Source organism: Bidens hawaiensis, unplaced genomic scaffold (genome assembly GCF_021521415.1).
Source record: "Bidens hawaiensis isolate Kalapana, Puna unplaced genomic scaffold, B.hawaiensis_p1.1 tig00045938_1, whole genome shotgun sequence".
Lineage (NCBI taxonomy): Eukaryota > Viridiplantae > Streptophyta > Magnoliopsida > Asterales > Asteraceae > Bidens > Bidens hawaiensis.
The window spans coordinates 1-15,468 of NW_027498170.1; the positions used below are offsets into that span (position 1 = coordinate 1).

The 15,468-nt window shown below is 31.9% G+C and overlaps 2 protein-coding genes and 2 pseudogenes across 5 annotated transcripts; 1 reads left to right on the forward strand and 3 right to left on the reverse strand.

The window, feature by feature from the left end:
• Positions 1 to 118: 118 nt before the first annotated feature.
• Positions 119 to 1,776, forward strand: LOC143596009 (protein WVD2-like 5; annotated as a pseudogene). Its single transcript, XR_013146629.1, has 5 exons — positions 119 to 180; positions 582 to 682; positions 768 to 840; positions 915 to 1,023; positions 1,106 to 1,776. The product of XR_013146629.1 is annotated as a protein WVD2-like 5 (transcript).
• Positions 1,777 to 2,321: 545 nt separating this feature from the next.
• On the reverse strand, positions 2,322 to 4,617 carry LOC143596003 (uncharacterized). Of its 3 annotated transcripts, none has more exons than XM_077074881.1 (5): positions 4,490 to 4,521; positions 3,021 to 3,255; positions 2,852 to 2,939; positions 2,717 to 2,783; positions 2,322 to 2,622 (listed from the first exon to the last, which is right to left on the reverse strand). In XM_077074881.1, the coding sequence occupies exons 1-5, from the start codon at positions 4,496 to 4,498 to the stop codon at positions 2,569 to 2,571; spliced, it is 453 nt and encodes a 150-aa protein (XP_076930996.1). In that variant the 5' UTR covers positions 4,499 to 4,521; the 3' UTR covers positions 2,322 to 2,568. The 3 variants fall into 3 exon arrangements, with proteins under 3 accessions (XP_076930996.1, XP_076930997.1, XP_076930998.1); XM_077074882.1 differs by having other exon boundaries at positions 2,323 to 2,622; positions 3,021 to 3,250; positions 4,494 to 4,614; XM_077074883.1 differs by having other exon boundaries at positions 2,324 to 2,622; positions 4,494 to 4,617.
• A 1,932-nt stretch (positions 4,618 to 6,549) lies between these two features.
• LOC143596001 (epi-neemfruitin B synthase L1AT-like) lies at positions 6,550 to 7,091 on the reverse strand (annotated as a pseudogene).
• Positions 7,092 to 14,312: 7,221 nt separating this feature from the next.
• Positions 14,313 to 15,113, reverse strand: LOC143596004 (light-harvesting complex-like protein OHP1, chloroplastic). Its single transcript, XM_077074884.1, has 3 exons — positions 14,855 to 15,113; positions 14,603 to 14,725; positions 14,313 to 14,529 (listed from the first exon to the last, which is right to left on the reverse strand). The coding sequence occupies exons 1-3, from the start codon at positions 14,981 to 14,983 to the stop codon at positions 14,461 to 14,463; spliced, it is 321 nt and encodes a 106-aa protein (XP_076930999.1). The 5' UTR covers positions 14,984 to 15,113; the 3' UTR covers positions 14,313 to 14,460.
• Between the last annotated feature and the right edge of the window lie 355 nt (positions 15,114 to 15,468).

The following is a 15,468-nucleotide window of genomic DNA, read 5'->3' on the forward strand; positions in this document are numbered from 1 at the left end:
GGCCGTCTTTTTAAGGTACATTTTCTTTATTATATGTCATTTTTTTTAATATTGTTGTTAATGCATCTTGATAGTAAAACATTATTTTGGATAAATGGTCATTTGTTTACTTTAGCAGCCCGGAAAGCCAGTGAAAACAGTTGACGGAAGTACAACCGAAGGAAGAACACATTCTTCTGAGTATCCTTTTTTTCTTGATTTTTACGGGTTGACTTTTGTGGTCAAGTGTAAATCATTTTGATGGTCAACATTGATATGGGTTCAGAAGCAAATGCATCACCATTCACATGAAAATTTCTTGCTAATCTTGAAGAAAATAGCTGCTTCTTTTGGCTATCTACTAATGGTTATGTTTTGACTTTGAATATCAAACTTGTTTTTACCGAAACTCTAATAATACTTGTAACTTTGATTCTTTTTCAGAGTTATTATCCTTATATATTGTTGTATCTTGCTACCAATAATTTCTGAAAAAAGATAATCGCATTCACATTAAATTCAAAATGAAATATACTTTTTTTGATTTCCAAAGTCAAAGTTGGACGATATGATGGTCAGTTAATCCTTAATTACTTGATTAGAAGCTCAACAACAGGAGACGAGAAACCACAAAGACACGGAACACTGCCAGCTTATAATTTTAGTTTTAGGTGTAACGAAAGAGCCGAAAAAACGGAAAGAGGTTTGAAATGTTGACTTGACTTTATCGGTGTAGATTATTTTCACCCTAAAAACTTATTTATTTATTTATTTTTTGCTTTTGGCAGTTTTATTCTAAGCTCGAGGAAAAGATCCACGCACAAGAAGAAGAAAAAATCACATTAGAAGCAAAAACCAAGGTAAATTTGACTTTTTGCTACATATTTAAAGGTGAATAACTTATAACAAGAAATTGTATGTAATTTGTACTAGGAAACATCAAGAAGCCGAAATTAAAATGTTAAGGAAGAGCCTTAAGGTTCAAAGCAACACCTATGCCTAGTTTTTACCGTGAAAACTCCTCCTAAAACCGAGTTAAAGAAGGTAAGATTGACTCTATAAAGGCTAACATACTACTTTCAATCCCAAAAGTCAAAATCTAAACAAATTGATTTTGTTTATGTAGATACCGACCACGCGTCCCAAATCTCCAAAACTTGGAAGGAAAAAGGATTCACAATCACCATCAGAAATGGAAGCAAATGGTGGTAATACTTTTAGACCACGGTTAAGTTTGGATGCAAAGAAGTCATTAAACAACAAAGCAGTCACTAAAGATCCTTCTAATGGTCCTGCAAAGAAACCAATAAGGAAATCCCTTCCTGAACTCCCTTCTGAAAAGACCAAATTGCCCTCCGACTCCTGTGAAGGTACAATATCGTCATCCAACGAAACAAATGAACCTGCAAATAAAGAGTCATCAGATTCACATGCCCAAGAGGAAGATTCACATGCTGTTGAGGTATCAGTTAATTGAAATGGTGAGAAGTATGTAAATGGAACCATCATTGTTCATAGTCAGCTGCCGAGAATACAAAGAGCGTTTTTCAAGAATGGTGGTGTGACCATTTTGCCCTTATTTGAGGACTGAATGTGGCTTAGTTTACTAGTTAATTATGAAGAAACTGGTGGGAAGTGATGCTTTATGAATCTTTGTGAATCCTTGAAATGAGATTGTTAAATTTCTGCATTTGAGGCTTCATTTGTGTCTATACTTTTGCACGCATGAAGCTTTATGAATCTTTGTGACACTATAAAACACTATAGTCCTTTTAGTAATAAACTTGTTTTCTTTTAAACTTGCCATTATACATATACTCCTTTAATATACACCACTTTACATAGTTTATTATTAAGGGTAACTTTGTATGAAAAAGTATATAGTTTATTAAATTAATAAGTTATAAAAAATAACACTCAAAGCCAAAGATAAATGCATTGATTGAGTTTGTCCTTCGAGATAAATATTTCAAGGTGTGACAATTATAACAACAAATGTAATTAATGAGATGTGACTGCTTGCTTGTGACATAGCAATCCAACAAATATACTTAAATTACTACAGTCTAATCATGTCAAATCAAACCAACAAAACCAGACAACATGAACCCAAATTTACAAGCCTTTTCCCATCCCAAACTCAAAAACAAATAATTATTATAAGGTATGCAACAAATGAGGTAGTCCAATGGTGATGGTGAAATGAAGGCTATACAAAAAACAACTATAGTTAAAGGTAAAATCCTTGATAAGTTAGTAATTCAATCGCTGCATAGTTGCTTCATCTGTTAACTAGATCAATAGCCTTCCAAGTGATATTTAAGTAAAATTATACACAAAAACTTGAAGGTGTTCTCAACCAAAAAGCCAATATATTTGTACCACTACACTCTCAATACAATTTATGCTCACCTTAAAACATCATATACCAAAAGTTCCGAACCCAACCTCGTACCTCTCCCATCAATCCAAACATACATACATAATCAACATTTTACGGTCGTATAATATGAACATAATAACAAATAAGATGTCGATTATAGTTGCATTACAATTAAGAAAGCAACGTATCTTGTGTTTGGCAGCAACTCAGTCATACAATCCCTCTTGTTCCCAAATATCCACAAGAAAATTTACCATCTCCTGAGATAATAAAATGTCACTTTGGTCAACAAAAACTATTATTAAAATAGTTCATATTTTAAGCTCCAGATGTAAATCAGATATGAAAACTTACTGGTAGAGGGATGGGCCGTGAAAAGGGCTTATTTGTCCCGAGCAAATTATCATAAGTTGCATTCCAACTAAACAAAATTACCATTAAGTCATCATATTAATTATATTACCAAGTATGTTTAAACAAATTATTTACCTTATAACAGATGGACGAGGTTTTTTATTATGGTCAGCCGCCTTATTCCCAATCCATTGTTGTCTTGTTTGGTTCCAAAGTAAAAGACCTGGAAGCAACAAAATGTCACTATTGATTTTACTAAAGTTATTAATGATATTGTATAATTATGAATAACTGAACAACATACCTCGGTTAACAAATTCTGAAGGATTGGTGCCAGAACTACATTCTGCAACACTAGTTGATGAAGCACTTATTTGAGACTGAGGTAAACTATTATCCATTTCATATGTGCTGCTGCTACAAAAATCTTCTAGAATACTATGTCGGTTAGTGATTTGGGGTTTTCCTAAGTTTCCTGTCTGCTTGTTATCAGTGGTTATAAATGGAGTCTTAGTACAACATCCAAGACACCCTCTGCTCTGTTGCAAATAAGGTTTACAACCGTAAACTTGATTAGAACAAACGCCACGGATCAGATTCATGGTAACAAAAACAAGAAATTATGTACCAAATGTTAAGGTCAATGTGGGTCCTACTAAAATTAGTCAACGGGTCCGTAATGGGTTAATCAACTTGTTTAGTAGTTTTTGTCTGAACCGTAGCTAGATTAACTTACAGTAACCGGAACTAGGAATCATTTTATTTTCTTCACCTAGCAATAATTTATGGAAAAAATGCAAATGCTTAACTTTGTTCTGTTATTTATAAAGATTAATTATCAAATTTATTATTTGTCAGGTAAGACGTTGAGATTCAAGCTTCTTACTTTTAAGACATGTTTATTATATTTTTAAATAGGGCAAATACCATAAAAAAAACTAACATTCTTTTGTTGTTTCTCATAAACTGATAAAAGTCCCTTAAAATATTTTGCATAAAAAAAACCAGCATACTTTCTTTTAAAACGACCTGTTTTGCCCGAACCAGATTGATACTTTTTTTAAAGCAGCCTGTTTTGACCATAACTCATTTTGCTCCAAACCTGTATTGACCCGTCACCCAAACCCGCCCGAGGCCGCCCAGTTTGCTATGCCCAATATAATTAAATAATAAGTACCATTACTTTTGAATTTATAACAAAAGTTAAACCAAATAGGCTCTCTTCACCCTCTTCTATAACAACATAAAGAAAGAATTTTTCCTAGAAAGGATAATGACTATATTTATTCATTTACTTATTATTAATATTTTGAAAATATAAGTAAACACCATATTACAATATCAATTAAGACCCTATCAAAAAAATCCACTATAAACAACATTCTTAGTATGCACTTTGTACCTTCAGAAGCCAATACACTGAAACTACAACTAAATCATACTACTTTAGATTGTCTAGTTTATATATTGAAAAATTATTGCTAAAGTCTGCAACTTTCAGATCATATTCCATTTCATTTATTTATGCAAAAAAAAAAAACCTTAAAATTTAATGGAAAAGGCATAATAATTAATAGATGTAAGAGTATAAAAATAAAAATAAAAAGAATTGTTACAAAACCACCTAAGGTGACATGTGATGTGAATACATCACCATATATATTGTTGAACAATTTGCAAAGAGGATTGATACATATATATAATCAAGAAGCTAGCTTCTAAGACTAATAAACAATAAATAATGAATGATATATGGAATCTGAAGAAGACAACTGACCCCATGAATTCGATGATTTTGAGGATGCAAGTGGAAATTGATCTGAGAATTTGCATCTATAAGACTATAACTACAACAAACCCGATCGTCTGCTTATCAAATCCTCACCTGCATAAATCCAATTGGACGTGAAAATAAAAAATAATAATAATAATTGGAATTTGATTTGGAAAATGAAAAGGAGATGAAAGAGAGAGAAACATAGTGCATACATACCGTAGAACATGATATGATTAGTGGTTAATTTTAGTCTCCTTCTCTTCTCTTTCATTATTATTTATTTATCTTCACTTTCAAGTTATTATTATTATTCCACTATGCACTTTTAACCCACTCAACTTTTTAAATTAATTAATTCTTTCCTTACTTTTTATGGAATTTGTTCGGGTTTGACATAATAAAAATTATATATTAGTATAATTGATAAGTTTGGTGTTACGAATTTTTTTTAAAAATATTTTAATAGTTTAGTTTTATTTTATGTAAATTATTTTAATACTTAACCAATTGTGATTACTTGGCATGTTGGTTGTTGATGAGTTTGTTAAAAGTTGAGAGGTTAGAAAAAAGGGTGTACAAGTTCAAGGTACATCTCTAACAATTTTTTTGATAAATATTTTGGGTTATGTGAAAACCTTTCTTTGAGTTTTTTTTTTTTTTGTTATCTTTTTTTTTTGTTTTTTTAAATATGTTAATTTGTCAAAATTATTATCTGGGTTTTTTTCGATACCTCAACAAACCTATTTGATACCTATCGAATTCACGTCGACTCGATGCCGCAACGTCCGTGTTTTACCGACCACACAAACATCGTTTTACATATGTTATTTTTCGTATCATACGCTATGCAAGTGTCGCTATTATAACATATTCACGTCGTTTCTCCGTCTCAATGTGTGCTTTTCTTTAAATATGTTTATTTGACGTATATCTAGGTGTTGACGAATTAATTTTTTTTGTTTAGTTCCGGTTACTACCAAATAAACGTCGAATATTTTATATTTTTTATATGTTAACTTGACCAATTTATTTTTGGGTTTTCACGCTCAGATTTTATCAACAGTGTGTATAGTGTAGCGAGCCTAACTGATAGTGTCTAAATTCGCGTCGACTCACCGTTATAGCACTTAGCTTTTATAAATACATGGGTTTCAACGTTAGGAGTTTAACCAGTTGTCCCGTCGCAACGCAACGGGTAAATCACTCGTTAGATACAAAATGAAAACAAATTTACATAATGGATCTTGTTCGGGCGTGGTTTCTTTTAGTACCGTGACATTCTTGTATTTACGCTAACACACTCTTTAAATTTGGAAAGTTTCGATGCCCCACTTAGACCATTAATACTTTACATTTATTTTATTTTTTTTCTAAAAAAATGGATTTTAATAATTTCATTTTTTACAGTTAGCGATAATAATTGTTACCAGTCTCATCTTTTACACTATTTTTTTATTGGACTTCGTTAAGAAAAACTTAACTTCATTTAGTTTTATCTTATTTTCAAACTGATGTATTGAGGCCTTTGATTAGAAAGATGATGATGTAAAAATATCCAGATTAAACTAGTGTAAAGGTGGAATTGATGGTAAACGTATTATCAAGTAAGATTATTAGTGTGCAACTATAAAAATATGGGATTATTAATCTATTTTTTTAATTATAAGTTAGAGTTACTTACACAGGGGGATTGTAATTACTCTACTAGTATATATAATTATTTTACTTGATTATCACGTTTAGCACGTTAATTTCATTTGTATTTGATCTAAACCCACTTACACATATGATACATGTTGCGTGAGCGCTTGGCCATATTAGCCACTTCAATAATATTTGAACAAAATTAAAACATTTCACAAAAATATCAATCATACCCAGTAAAATCCCATCAATAACACAACTATTAGTAATGTCTGAACAGGGTGAGATGTAGACAAGTCATACATCTATCCTGAAGAATAGAAATGTTGATTCGAGAGTAAAACAATCTAATGCATCATTACATTTTTCAAACAATCCTGAATTAAAACAGGTTTAATTTCCCACAAACATTTTAGTCTCCATCGTCACATGTGGTTGGAGAACAATAAGCCAATATGTCATGGTCTTGTTCAAATATAGCCATTACATCTTCCTCCTAATTAACCCATACTTCAATTCCATTCCCTTCTTTAGTACTTGAATGGTGTATTTGTAAAACTAATCCACCTTGGTTCCCCAATCCAAAGTCAATCTCATACAATGGAAATCCACACCAACTACTAAATGTAAACACTTCAGTATCGTTTCTCTGCAATTTTTCACTAAACATTTTATTGTAATTCAAGATCGTAAAGATCCTGTCTTTGGGATCTTGAACACCTTTCATATAAACATCACAAAACTCTTTGAATTCGTTCTTAGTTGATCGGTCAAACGACACAACTCGATTTCATTCTCGTCGCCAAATTGTTTCTCAGCCAGAAACGACCCGACAAAGTTACCGAAAGATATTAGCGGTAATGGTGGGTTGGACCGGCCCTGCATGTTCACAAGATTCATTGCTATAGACGGCGTTATATCAGGCTTAGCCGACTTCTTGATCGTGCTCATCAAACATTTAAGTCCCTTATCCCTACCTAGTTGATAATTTTGAACCGAAATTTTAAGGATATTACAAATTAGATGAATAAAGCATGAATTTTTCAATTCATTTCATTCAAAGTGTGAGATTTAGTTTAGAGTTATTTAATTGAATTAAAGTTAAAACTTTAATATATTACTATTGATGTGATCACGTTGACAAAGTTACTACAAAAATCAATAGGAATCAGAGAGTAACATGTTCAATTAGAATTCGGCAAGTCAATTAATCGACATCTGTTCAATCTGAATTTGCGAAATTAGTTTTTGGGTTATTTGGAAATCCGCAATCACGTGCTTGATTTTTAAATTGATATATAGCTTTCTGAAGGTCACGCACATGTTGTATGATAAAGGATTGTTGTGCAATAACTCACTCATGTACTTTATCACGATAATAATTCAGTGATTACATATAACTAAAAGGTAGATTTAGATTAAGTTAAGGGAAAATTCCCAAAATAAGCGTTTATGAATATGTTTTTCAGGTTTTAGGTGTCATCTCCAACAAATTCCCAAAATAGGTATTATAAACTAGTCGTGACGAATAGTTTATTATTACACACGAGTAGTTTGTATAACCATTTAAAACTTGCCACGTGTCTATAAACCAATCGTAACGACCAGTTTCACTAATTATCTACCCATAACGATTAAATAAGTTTAAAGCCTCGTAATCAACGCCCACAAGTAAATAAGAAATCCTTTAGTCGCGACGAGTAGATTTAAAAACTTTACGATTCACGAGTAGTTTATCAAACTAACCACGACGATGCGTTTGTTTACCAAATACATCGAACCGATTAGTTTTACAAAATACTAACAGGAATGGTTAGTTTGATAGGTCAACTAGTCGTTACGTTTAGATCTTGATCAACGACTAGTTTACATTCTCCATACAAGTATTTTATTAGTAATTAACTCGTCTCGATAAGTTTACCTGTTAAACATTACGCATGCGAGTAGTTTATATCTAGTTAACTCGGTGTGACTAGTTTACCTTGTTTACATTCCCGATAAGAGTATTTTGTTAGTAATTAGCTCGTCCTGATAAATTTAACTGATTTACATTACCCATACGAGTAGTTTATATGCAGTTAACTCGTCGTGACTAATATCATGCTATAAACTAGTCGCGGCTATATATTTATTTGTATATTACTTGTTTTGTTATCTATAATCCCTTACCAGTGCACTTTCCAATCAAACCATTACCGTTGAAAAAACACCAAAAGTAGAAAATGTCTAGGTTGTCAAATGAATTGTCGGAATCACTTTGCCACCGACACAATGATGGAAGGGTTATTTGTTCTTGTGTTTCTGTTACAACGATTCACACTTCTTGGACCGATGCAAATCCTGGCAGAAGATTTTACTGCTGCACGAGTGTGAGTTTTTTTTTGGTTATTCATTTTTTTTAATTTTGATGTCACAATAAATTGTTCGTAGCCATCTAGATGTGGTTTTGTATGTTGTTCGATGCCCCATTGTGACTTCATTAGGTCTTCCTTTATCACGTTTTAGAAAAAGCGTCATGTCATAGTCGTCGTGTATATCCATCGGATATGAGTAATTACATAACTTATAAGATAATCGTTTGACATGACCTATTTTAAAAACGACTAGTAACAAAATCTATAAACTCACAATAACCGAACCTCAACGATAGAGATACACCTTGCAGTCCACAATCAAATAACATACTCAGTAGCTCCTTTTGTTTTTCCCACTTTACGTGGTAACAAACTACAATATTATCAATTTCCTACTCCACTGATGTGCAGGTTCAAAACAACAAGAACATGACGTTATAAACCCAACAATTTCAAATCAACATTGTAATGACTAGTTTAGACTATAAAGTAACGAGAAGAGTAGATTGTTACGTTAAACTAGCCAAGACAAGTTAGTTACTAATTAACTACTCGTGTAGAAATGTAAACAATGTAAACTATTCACGACGAGTTAGCTACGTATAAACTACTTGTATGGGTAATGTAAATCAAGTAAACTGATCAGGACGAGTTAATTACTAATAAAATTCTCGTATCGGGAATGTAAACTAGTCACGACGAGTTAACTACGTATAAACTACGCATATGCGTAATGTTTACCAGGTAAACTTATTGAGACGATTTAATTACTAATAAAATACTCGTATGGTGAATGTAAACTAGTCGTTGACCAAGATCTACTCGTATCGACTAGTTGACCTATCAAACTAACCATTCTGGTTAGTATTTTGTAAACCTAACTGGCTCAATGTATTTGGTAAACAAACGCATCGTCGTGGTTAGGTTGATAAACTACTCGTGAATTCATAAGTTTTAAAATCTATTCGTCGCGACTAAAGGATTTCTTATTTACTCGTGGGCGTTGATTACAAGGCTTTAAACTTATTTAATCGTTACGGGTGGATGATTATTGAAACTGGTCTTTACGGTTAGTTTATGGACACGTGACAAGTTTTAATTGGTTATACAAACTACTCGTGTGTAATAATAAAGTATTCGTCACGACTAATTAATAATACATATTTTGCGAATTTGTTGGAAATGACACATAAAACCTAAAAACGTATTCATAAACGTTTATTTTGAGAATTTTCCTTAAAGTTAAACGCAAAAGTAAGAAAAATTATTAAAATAATAAATTATTAACGAGAAAGATATTTAAAATTTTCTTAAGAATATCAAAATATTAAATTAGAAGTATGAGAGCATTTAATATCAAAAAAATACTCAAAAATATCCTAGTCACTTTACATGAGCATTTAAAAACATTAACTTTATTTCTTTTTTTTATTTAATGAACAGCTAAGAAAAAATTTATTTATATATATATTTTATTACTAACTTAAAACTTTGTACTATACAAGATTAAAAGTATCGATACATAAAGTTTTAGGGTCAAATTATTATATAAAGAGAATAAAATTGATATGGATGAAAATGATTTATAGTCACACAAAAAACCCTAAAAAGTTAATAAAAAAAAGCATAACTTAAAATTTAATAAAAAAAACAAAAAAAGTAAAAACACAAAAATGTTTCCACCGTCTTTCTCGTTCTTAAAAACACAATTGTGAGTGAAAAAGATCATTGTGTCTTTTTGTTTATCATTATGTTTTGTGTTTATTTTCTCATTGATTGTGTTTTTTAATGTTTGATATTTTGTTATATTACTCAAAATTGTTTTATATTTGTTCGACATTGTGTTATATTTTGCGATCTGTTGTGTCTTCTTTAGTTATAACTGTGTCTTTTGTTCATTTTCGTCATTGTGTCTTTAATCTCGGCAGTGTGTCTTTTCTTCGATTTTTTAACGGTAATGACGGAGGATACATTTTTGTTTTTTACATTTCTTTGTTTTTATTTATATTTTAAGTTACGATATTTTTATTATTTTTAATGGGTGTGTGGTCACAAATCTTTCTCACACTTCTTATTTTTGTCTCCCTTTTAACTTTACCCAAAGTAGGTAAAGCAAAAACACAAAGGGAGACAAAAATAAGAAGGATTTACGGTCACACAAAAAACTTTCTAAAAAATAATAAAAAAATCATAACTTAATGTATAAATAAAAAACGAAAAAAATTTTAAAAAACCAAAAATTTCCCCTCGTCATTCTTGTTCCAAAAAAAGGTCGACGAAAGGACACAAAGTCGAGAAAAAAGACACAATGCTGAAAATGAACAAACAACACAATGATAAACAAAAAAAACACGATAAATCGTAAAATATAAAACAATGTTGAGTAATATAACACAATATCAAGAAAAAAAGACACAATTAATGACTAAAATAAACATAAAACACAATGATAAATAAAAAGACACAATGAACTTTTTCACTTAACATTATGTTTTTTTCGAGTTTTTTTTAAGAACAAGGAAGACGGTGAACACATTTTCGTGTTTACATTTTTTGTTTTTTTATTAAAATTTGAGTTATGATTTTTTGAAATTAATTTTTTAATTATTTTTTAAGGTTTTTCTTTGGCTATAAATCATTCTCATCTTTTTTCCATTTATAAAATAACTTGACCCTCATATACAAGCTAAAACAACACTATTAGGTGCTGTTTGTTTTTGCAGACATAAACTGTCTGCAAGCTGATTTCATCTGTTTTCATGTCTGCAACTAAAGATGTGGTCTGAAGATCTGCAAGCTGAAAATATAAGACTGTTTGTTTTTATAAGCTGATACTGTCTGCATAACTGTCAAACTTATCTCACAAGATAGAAGTCATTTATTCAAGTTACATCTAGTTTTTAGTCTTTGCTTGCCATGCCGATTTGGTTTTGGTGGGTGGTGGAAGGTGGTGGTGGTGGATGGTGGTAGTGGCGGCGGACGGTGGGTAGTGGCGGTGGATGGTGGTGGTGGACAATGGGTGGTGGTGATGGATGGTTTTGGTTGGTGATGGACGGTGGTGGTGATGGATGGTGGTGGTGGTGATGGATGGTGGTGGTGATGGATGGTGGGTGGTGGACGGTGGTGGTGATGGATGGTGGTGGTGGTGGCGGACGGTGGTGGTGATGGATGGTGGTGGTGGTGGCGGACGGTGGTGGTGATGGATGGTGGGTGGTGGACGGTGGTGGTGATGGATGGTGGGTGGTGGACGGTGGTGGTGGCGGTGATGGATGGTGGTGGTGGTGGCGGTGATGGATGGTGGTGGTGGTGGGTGATGGATGGTGGTGGTGGCGGTGATGGATGGTGGTGGTGGTGGCGGACGGTGGTGGTGATGGATGGTGGGTGGTGGACGGTGGTGGTGGATGGTGGGTGGTGGACGGTGGTGGTGGCGGTGGATGGTGGTGGACGGTGGCGGCGGGGTACGGGGGTGGTGGTGGCGGCGTACGGTGGGTGGTGGTGTTGGCGGACGGTGGTAGGAGCAGTGGATGAGAGGGTGGCTGCAAAGGGAGAAGAGTAGGGTTTTTTTGTGAAGATGTTTTAAGCAAGATTTCCTTGCTTTTCTTTTAAGATGAAAGAAGATAACTTCAGATCTGTTTTAAGAAAAAAACAAACAGTCTTCAAGGGTAATGTCTGCGCGCCTGCAGACATTAGCTCCCTTGAAGATGTTTGAAGAAAAAACAAACACCCCCTTAATGAACTACTCCGTCTGTCCGGTTAAAGTGTCTTAGTTTGAAAAACATAAAGTTTAAGGTATATTAAATTATTGTTTTCTTTGCTTACCAAATAACAATGATGTCATTCGAAAGTGGGTCCATTAATCATTAATATTATTTACTCCGTATAAATGTTAATTGTGTGTGTTTAATAGTAAATTTGAAAATTAGTTAATAAATTTTGAAAGTAAATATTTATAATGAGGCAAAAAAAAAATTTTATATGAACATTTGTGAGACTAGGGAGTAATATAATTAGTGGAGTATTTTTTATTGCATTGCATTAATGGAATGGGGGTTACATTATCCGACATTAATGGCAAATTTTTAAATTGGTTTTGAACTAAAATAGCTATTTATTATTACATTGCATTAATGGAATTACATTATCCGACATTAATGGTAATTTTTTAATTGATTTTGAACTAAAATAATTACTTTTAGTGATATAATTATTTCGAATTAAATTATGTTCTATGTTTGGTTGAAAAAAGAACAAGATTCACATAATACCATTACTTAGTTGGGTGTATAAATTCAACCTTGGTTTGGTAATGTTTACTTACATGCATCTAGCAAATCAGAAATCAACCATGAAAAGTTTCTCCTATCTTGTTATCTTTGTGCTCTTTAGCTTTCTTGTTTTCGGTAAATTTCCTTTCTGCTTCAAAACTTCAATATATAATAATTTCTAAACAGTTTTTTAAATATATGTCATGCAAATTATATGTAGTAATTATTCTATATGATTTTGTTTTTCTCATAAAAATGAAAACAGAGCCGACCCTAGGTAGTGCAGGCGCCGAGGCCCGTAATAATATATAGTTAATATATTGTGTCCAAAACTTATCATTTTTCTATTTTTATAATAAACAAGGTATTGATGTTAATCATCATTAATATATTGTGTCCACATTTTTTTTAATATATAATTAATTTAATCTGTTGAGCCTAAACTAAATTTAAAACCTAAAAAATTTAACATATATTGTCAACTAAAAATATCTGCTTATATATTGTATTTTTTGTTAGTGCATATGGCCTCATTTTATTTCGACTCGGCCGAGATATTTAAATCCTCGGGCCTGCCCTAAATGTAAATATGAAATAACAATAACAAATTTATATATGCTGAGTTGTGTTTGCGAAATTACAGGGCCTGAGATATCAAATGCGACTGCATCAAATGGATATGAGCAAGCATGTGAAAAGCGTCTCACAATAATTCCAGGATTTTGTGAGAACAATGCATGTGAAAACACTTGCAAAGATAAATTTGGCTTTGGAGCTTCGGGACTTTGCACGAGTTTCTTTATTTGCAGATGTCGATGGCCTTGTTAACTTTAATCATTTATTATTAATAATACGGAATTGTGTTGCTTTTTTTTCCTGATGTTGTATGCATCTTATTCTATAGACCCTATCCTATATAAATTATTAATTAGCTATTACAACATGCTTTAATGACTATGTTAAGTGGATGGCTATGGGCTAAGAGGATGTCACATTTTCTTTAACTTGATGAACCCTGTTACACAAACATCAAAGGCATGGCTAACTCAAATTAGCTATTACAACATGCTTTAATGAGTAATGACTATGTTAACTTGATGCCAAAGGGTGGCCATGGCTAACTCAAAACAAATCAATCACATTTTTTATTATATTTTTCTTTGATTTATTTTTTTAGTTAAAACCAATATAACATTGTTAAATGATGGAGTGTTAAAGCCGCACCGCACCTACTTGACAATAGTGTGACAAATTAACATGTCTTTTTAACCTCGACCGTTACGCATAGCCTAAAAACATCTTTATTTATTTTTTTCAATCATTAGTTTCAAATATTTTTTGTTATTTCTACTAAATGTAAGTTTTACTTTTATTATTTCTTTCGGTGAATACTTTATACTTCATAGAATTGTTAGATTAATTAAATATAAATAATTGTTTTATATTATTAATTTGAATTTTATCTAATTAAATTTGGAGATAAACAATTAACTTTTCAAAAACTACACATTTCTGTAAATACTTTTCTTAACTACACCATTTTAGGAACAAAAAAACTTGTATATTATTATTAGAAAAGCCTGTAATTAATATATTTAACATCCATGTAATATTGAATCCGATAGCAGATTGCACCTTACAACATCCACAAAAGAAAAAAAGGAAAAAAAATTACAATAAAAGAAAATGATTAAATCTATCTTCTCAAAGTGGAATATCAAGTCCTTTGCCAATTTCAACTCCAATGATCTCAAGTATGCCTTTGTTCAATATCTGAACAATAAGATCAAACAGTTAACAAAACATGTATGAATCAACCGCTAATTTCATAGATTACTTAACATACCAGTTCAACAATGAAAGTACCAATGAGACCAATCATGCAAGCTCTAGAGTTCCAAACTTCAGCAGTTTTGGTGAATCCAAGAAACGGTGCTTGAAACTTAGGCTGTGACTTTGGCAATTTCACCTGAATATTATATTTTGTTTTTTAGTAAAATAATTCATAAATTTCAAAGTAAATATTACAATAAAGTGGCGGTTAAACGGGCAACAATTTTCGCCCCAACCTCGTAACATATTAAATATTAATATGTACCCCGGCAGGAAGTTTGGCAGCTTGAATCTTGAAGGAGATGGATCTTTTTGTGGGAATTTGGTGGGATTTAAATAAGTGGGTAGATTGTAGAGTTGGTGTTTGTAGGAAAGATGATGAGATGGTAGCCATTGTTGAATGATTTAGGATTGGTTGGTTTGGTTACTCTTGTTTGCAGAATTTTTTGTTGGGATAATGTGTTTGTGATTTTATCTGGTTTTGGAGTTTTGGTTGGGGAACCATTATCCACCACTCATTTACAACTGGTGGGAAAGAAGATGATGTGGAACAAGAAAAAACTAGAAAAAAATATTATAAACAAACAATATTTGTACATAAGTTAAAATGGAGGTCTCTGTAAAACCGTCCTATGTGGAGTGTTTTGTAGGGGTGAGTAATAACCGAATTGTTAACCGAAACTGAATTGAAACCGACAAAATTGAACTGATATAATTGAAATTAACTGAACTGAACTCTTTATTTTTTAATATTTTCATGTATTTTTTTCCTCTATGTCATGTATTATATATGTATTAATAGTTTAATACTATTATTCTCATGTATTTAAATCTCCATTCATATACTAATATATCAATTTTATATATTTATACATTCAT

Coding starts and splice junctions, on each gene's coding strand:
- LOC143596003 (XM_077074882.1), bottom strand. CDS start 4,549: ATGCAAATTCTCAGATCAATTTCCACTTGCATCCTCAAAATCATCGAA. Junction 3,251..4,493: donor AAAATCATCGAATTCATGGG/GTCAGTTGTCTT, acceptor GCAACAGAGCAG/AGGGTGTCTTGGATGTTGTA. Junction 2,940..3,020: donor TTCAGAATTTGTTAACCGAG/GTATGTTGTTCA, acceptor TGTTGCTTCCAG/GTCTTTTACTTTGGAACCAA.
- LOC143596004 (XM_077074884.1), bottom strand. CDS start 14,983: ATGGCTACCATCTCATCATCTTTCCTACAAACACCAACTCTACAATCT. Junction 14,726..14,854: donor CTGCCAAACTTCCTGCCGGG/GTACATATTAAT, acceptor TATAATATTCAG/GTGAAATTGCCAAAGTCACA. Junction 14,530..14,602: donor GTACTTTCATTGTTGAACTG/GTATGTTAAGTA, acceptor CTTATTGTTCAG/ATATTGAACAAAGGCATACT.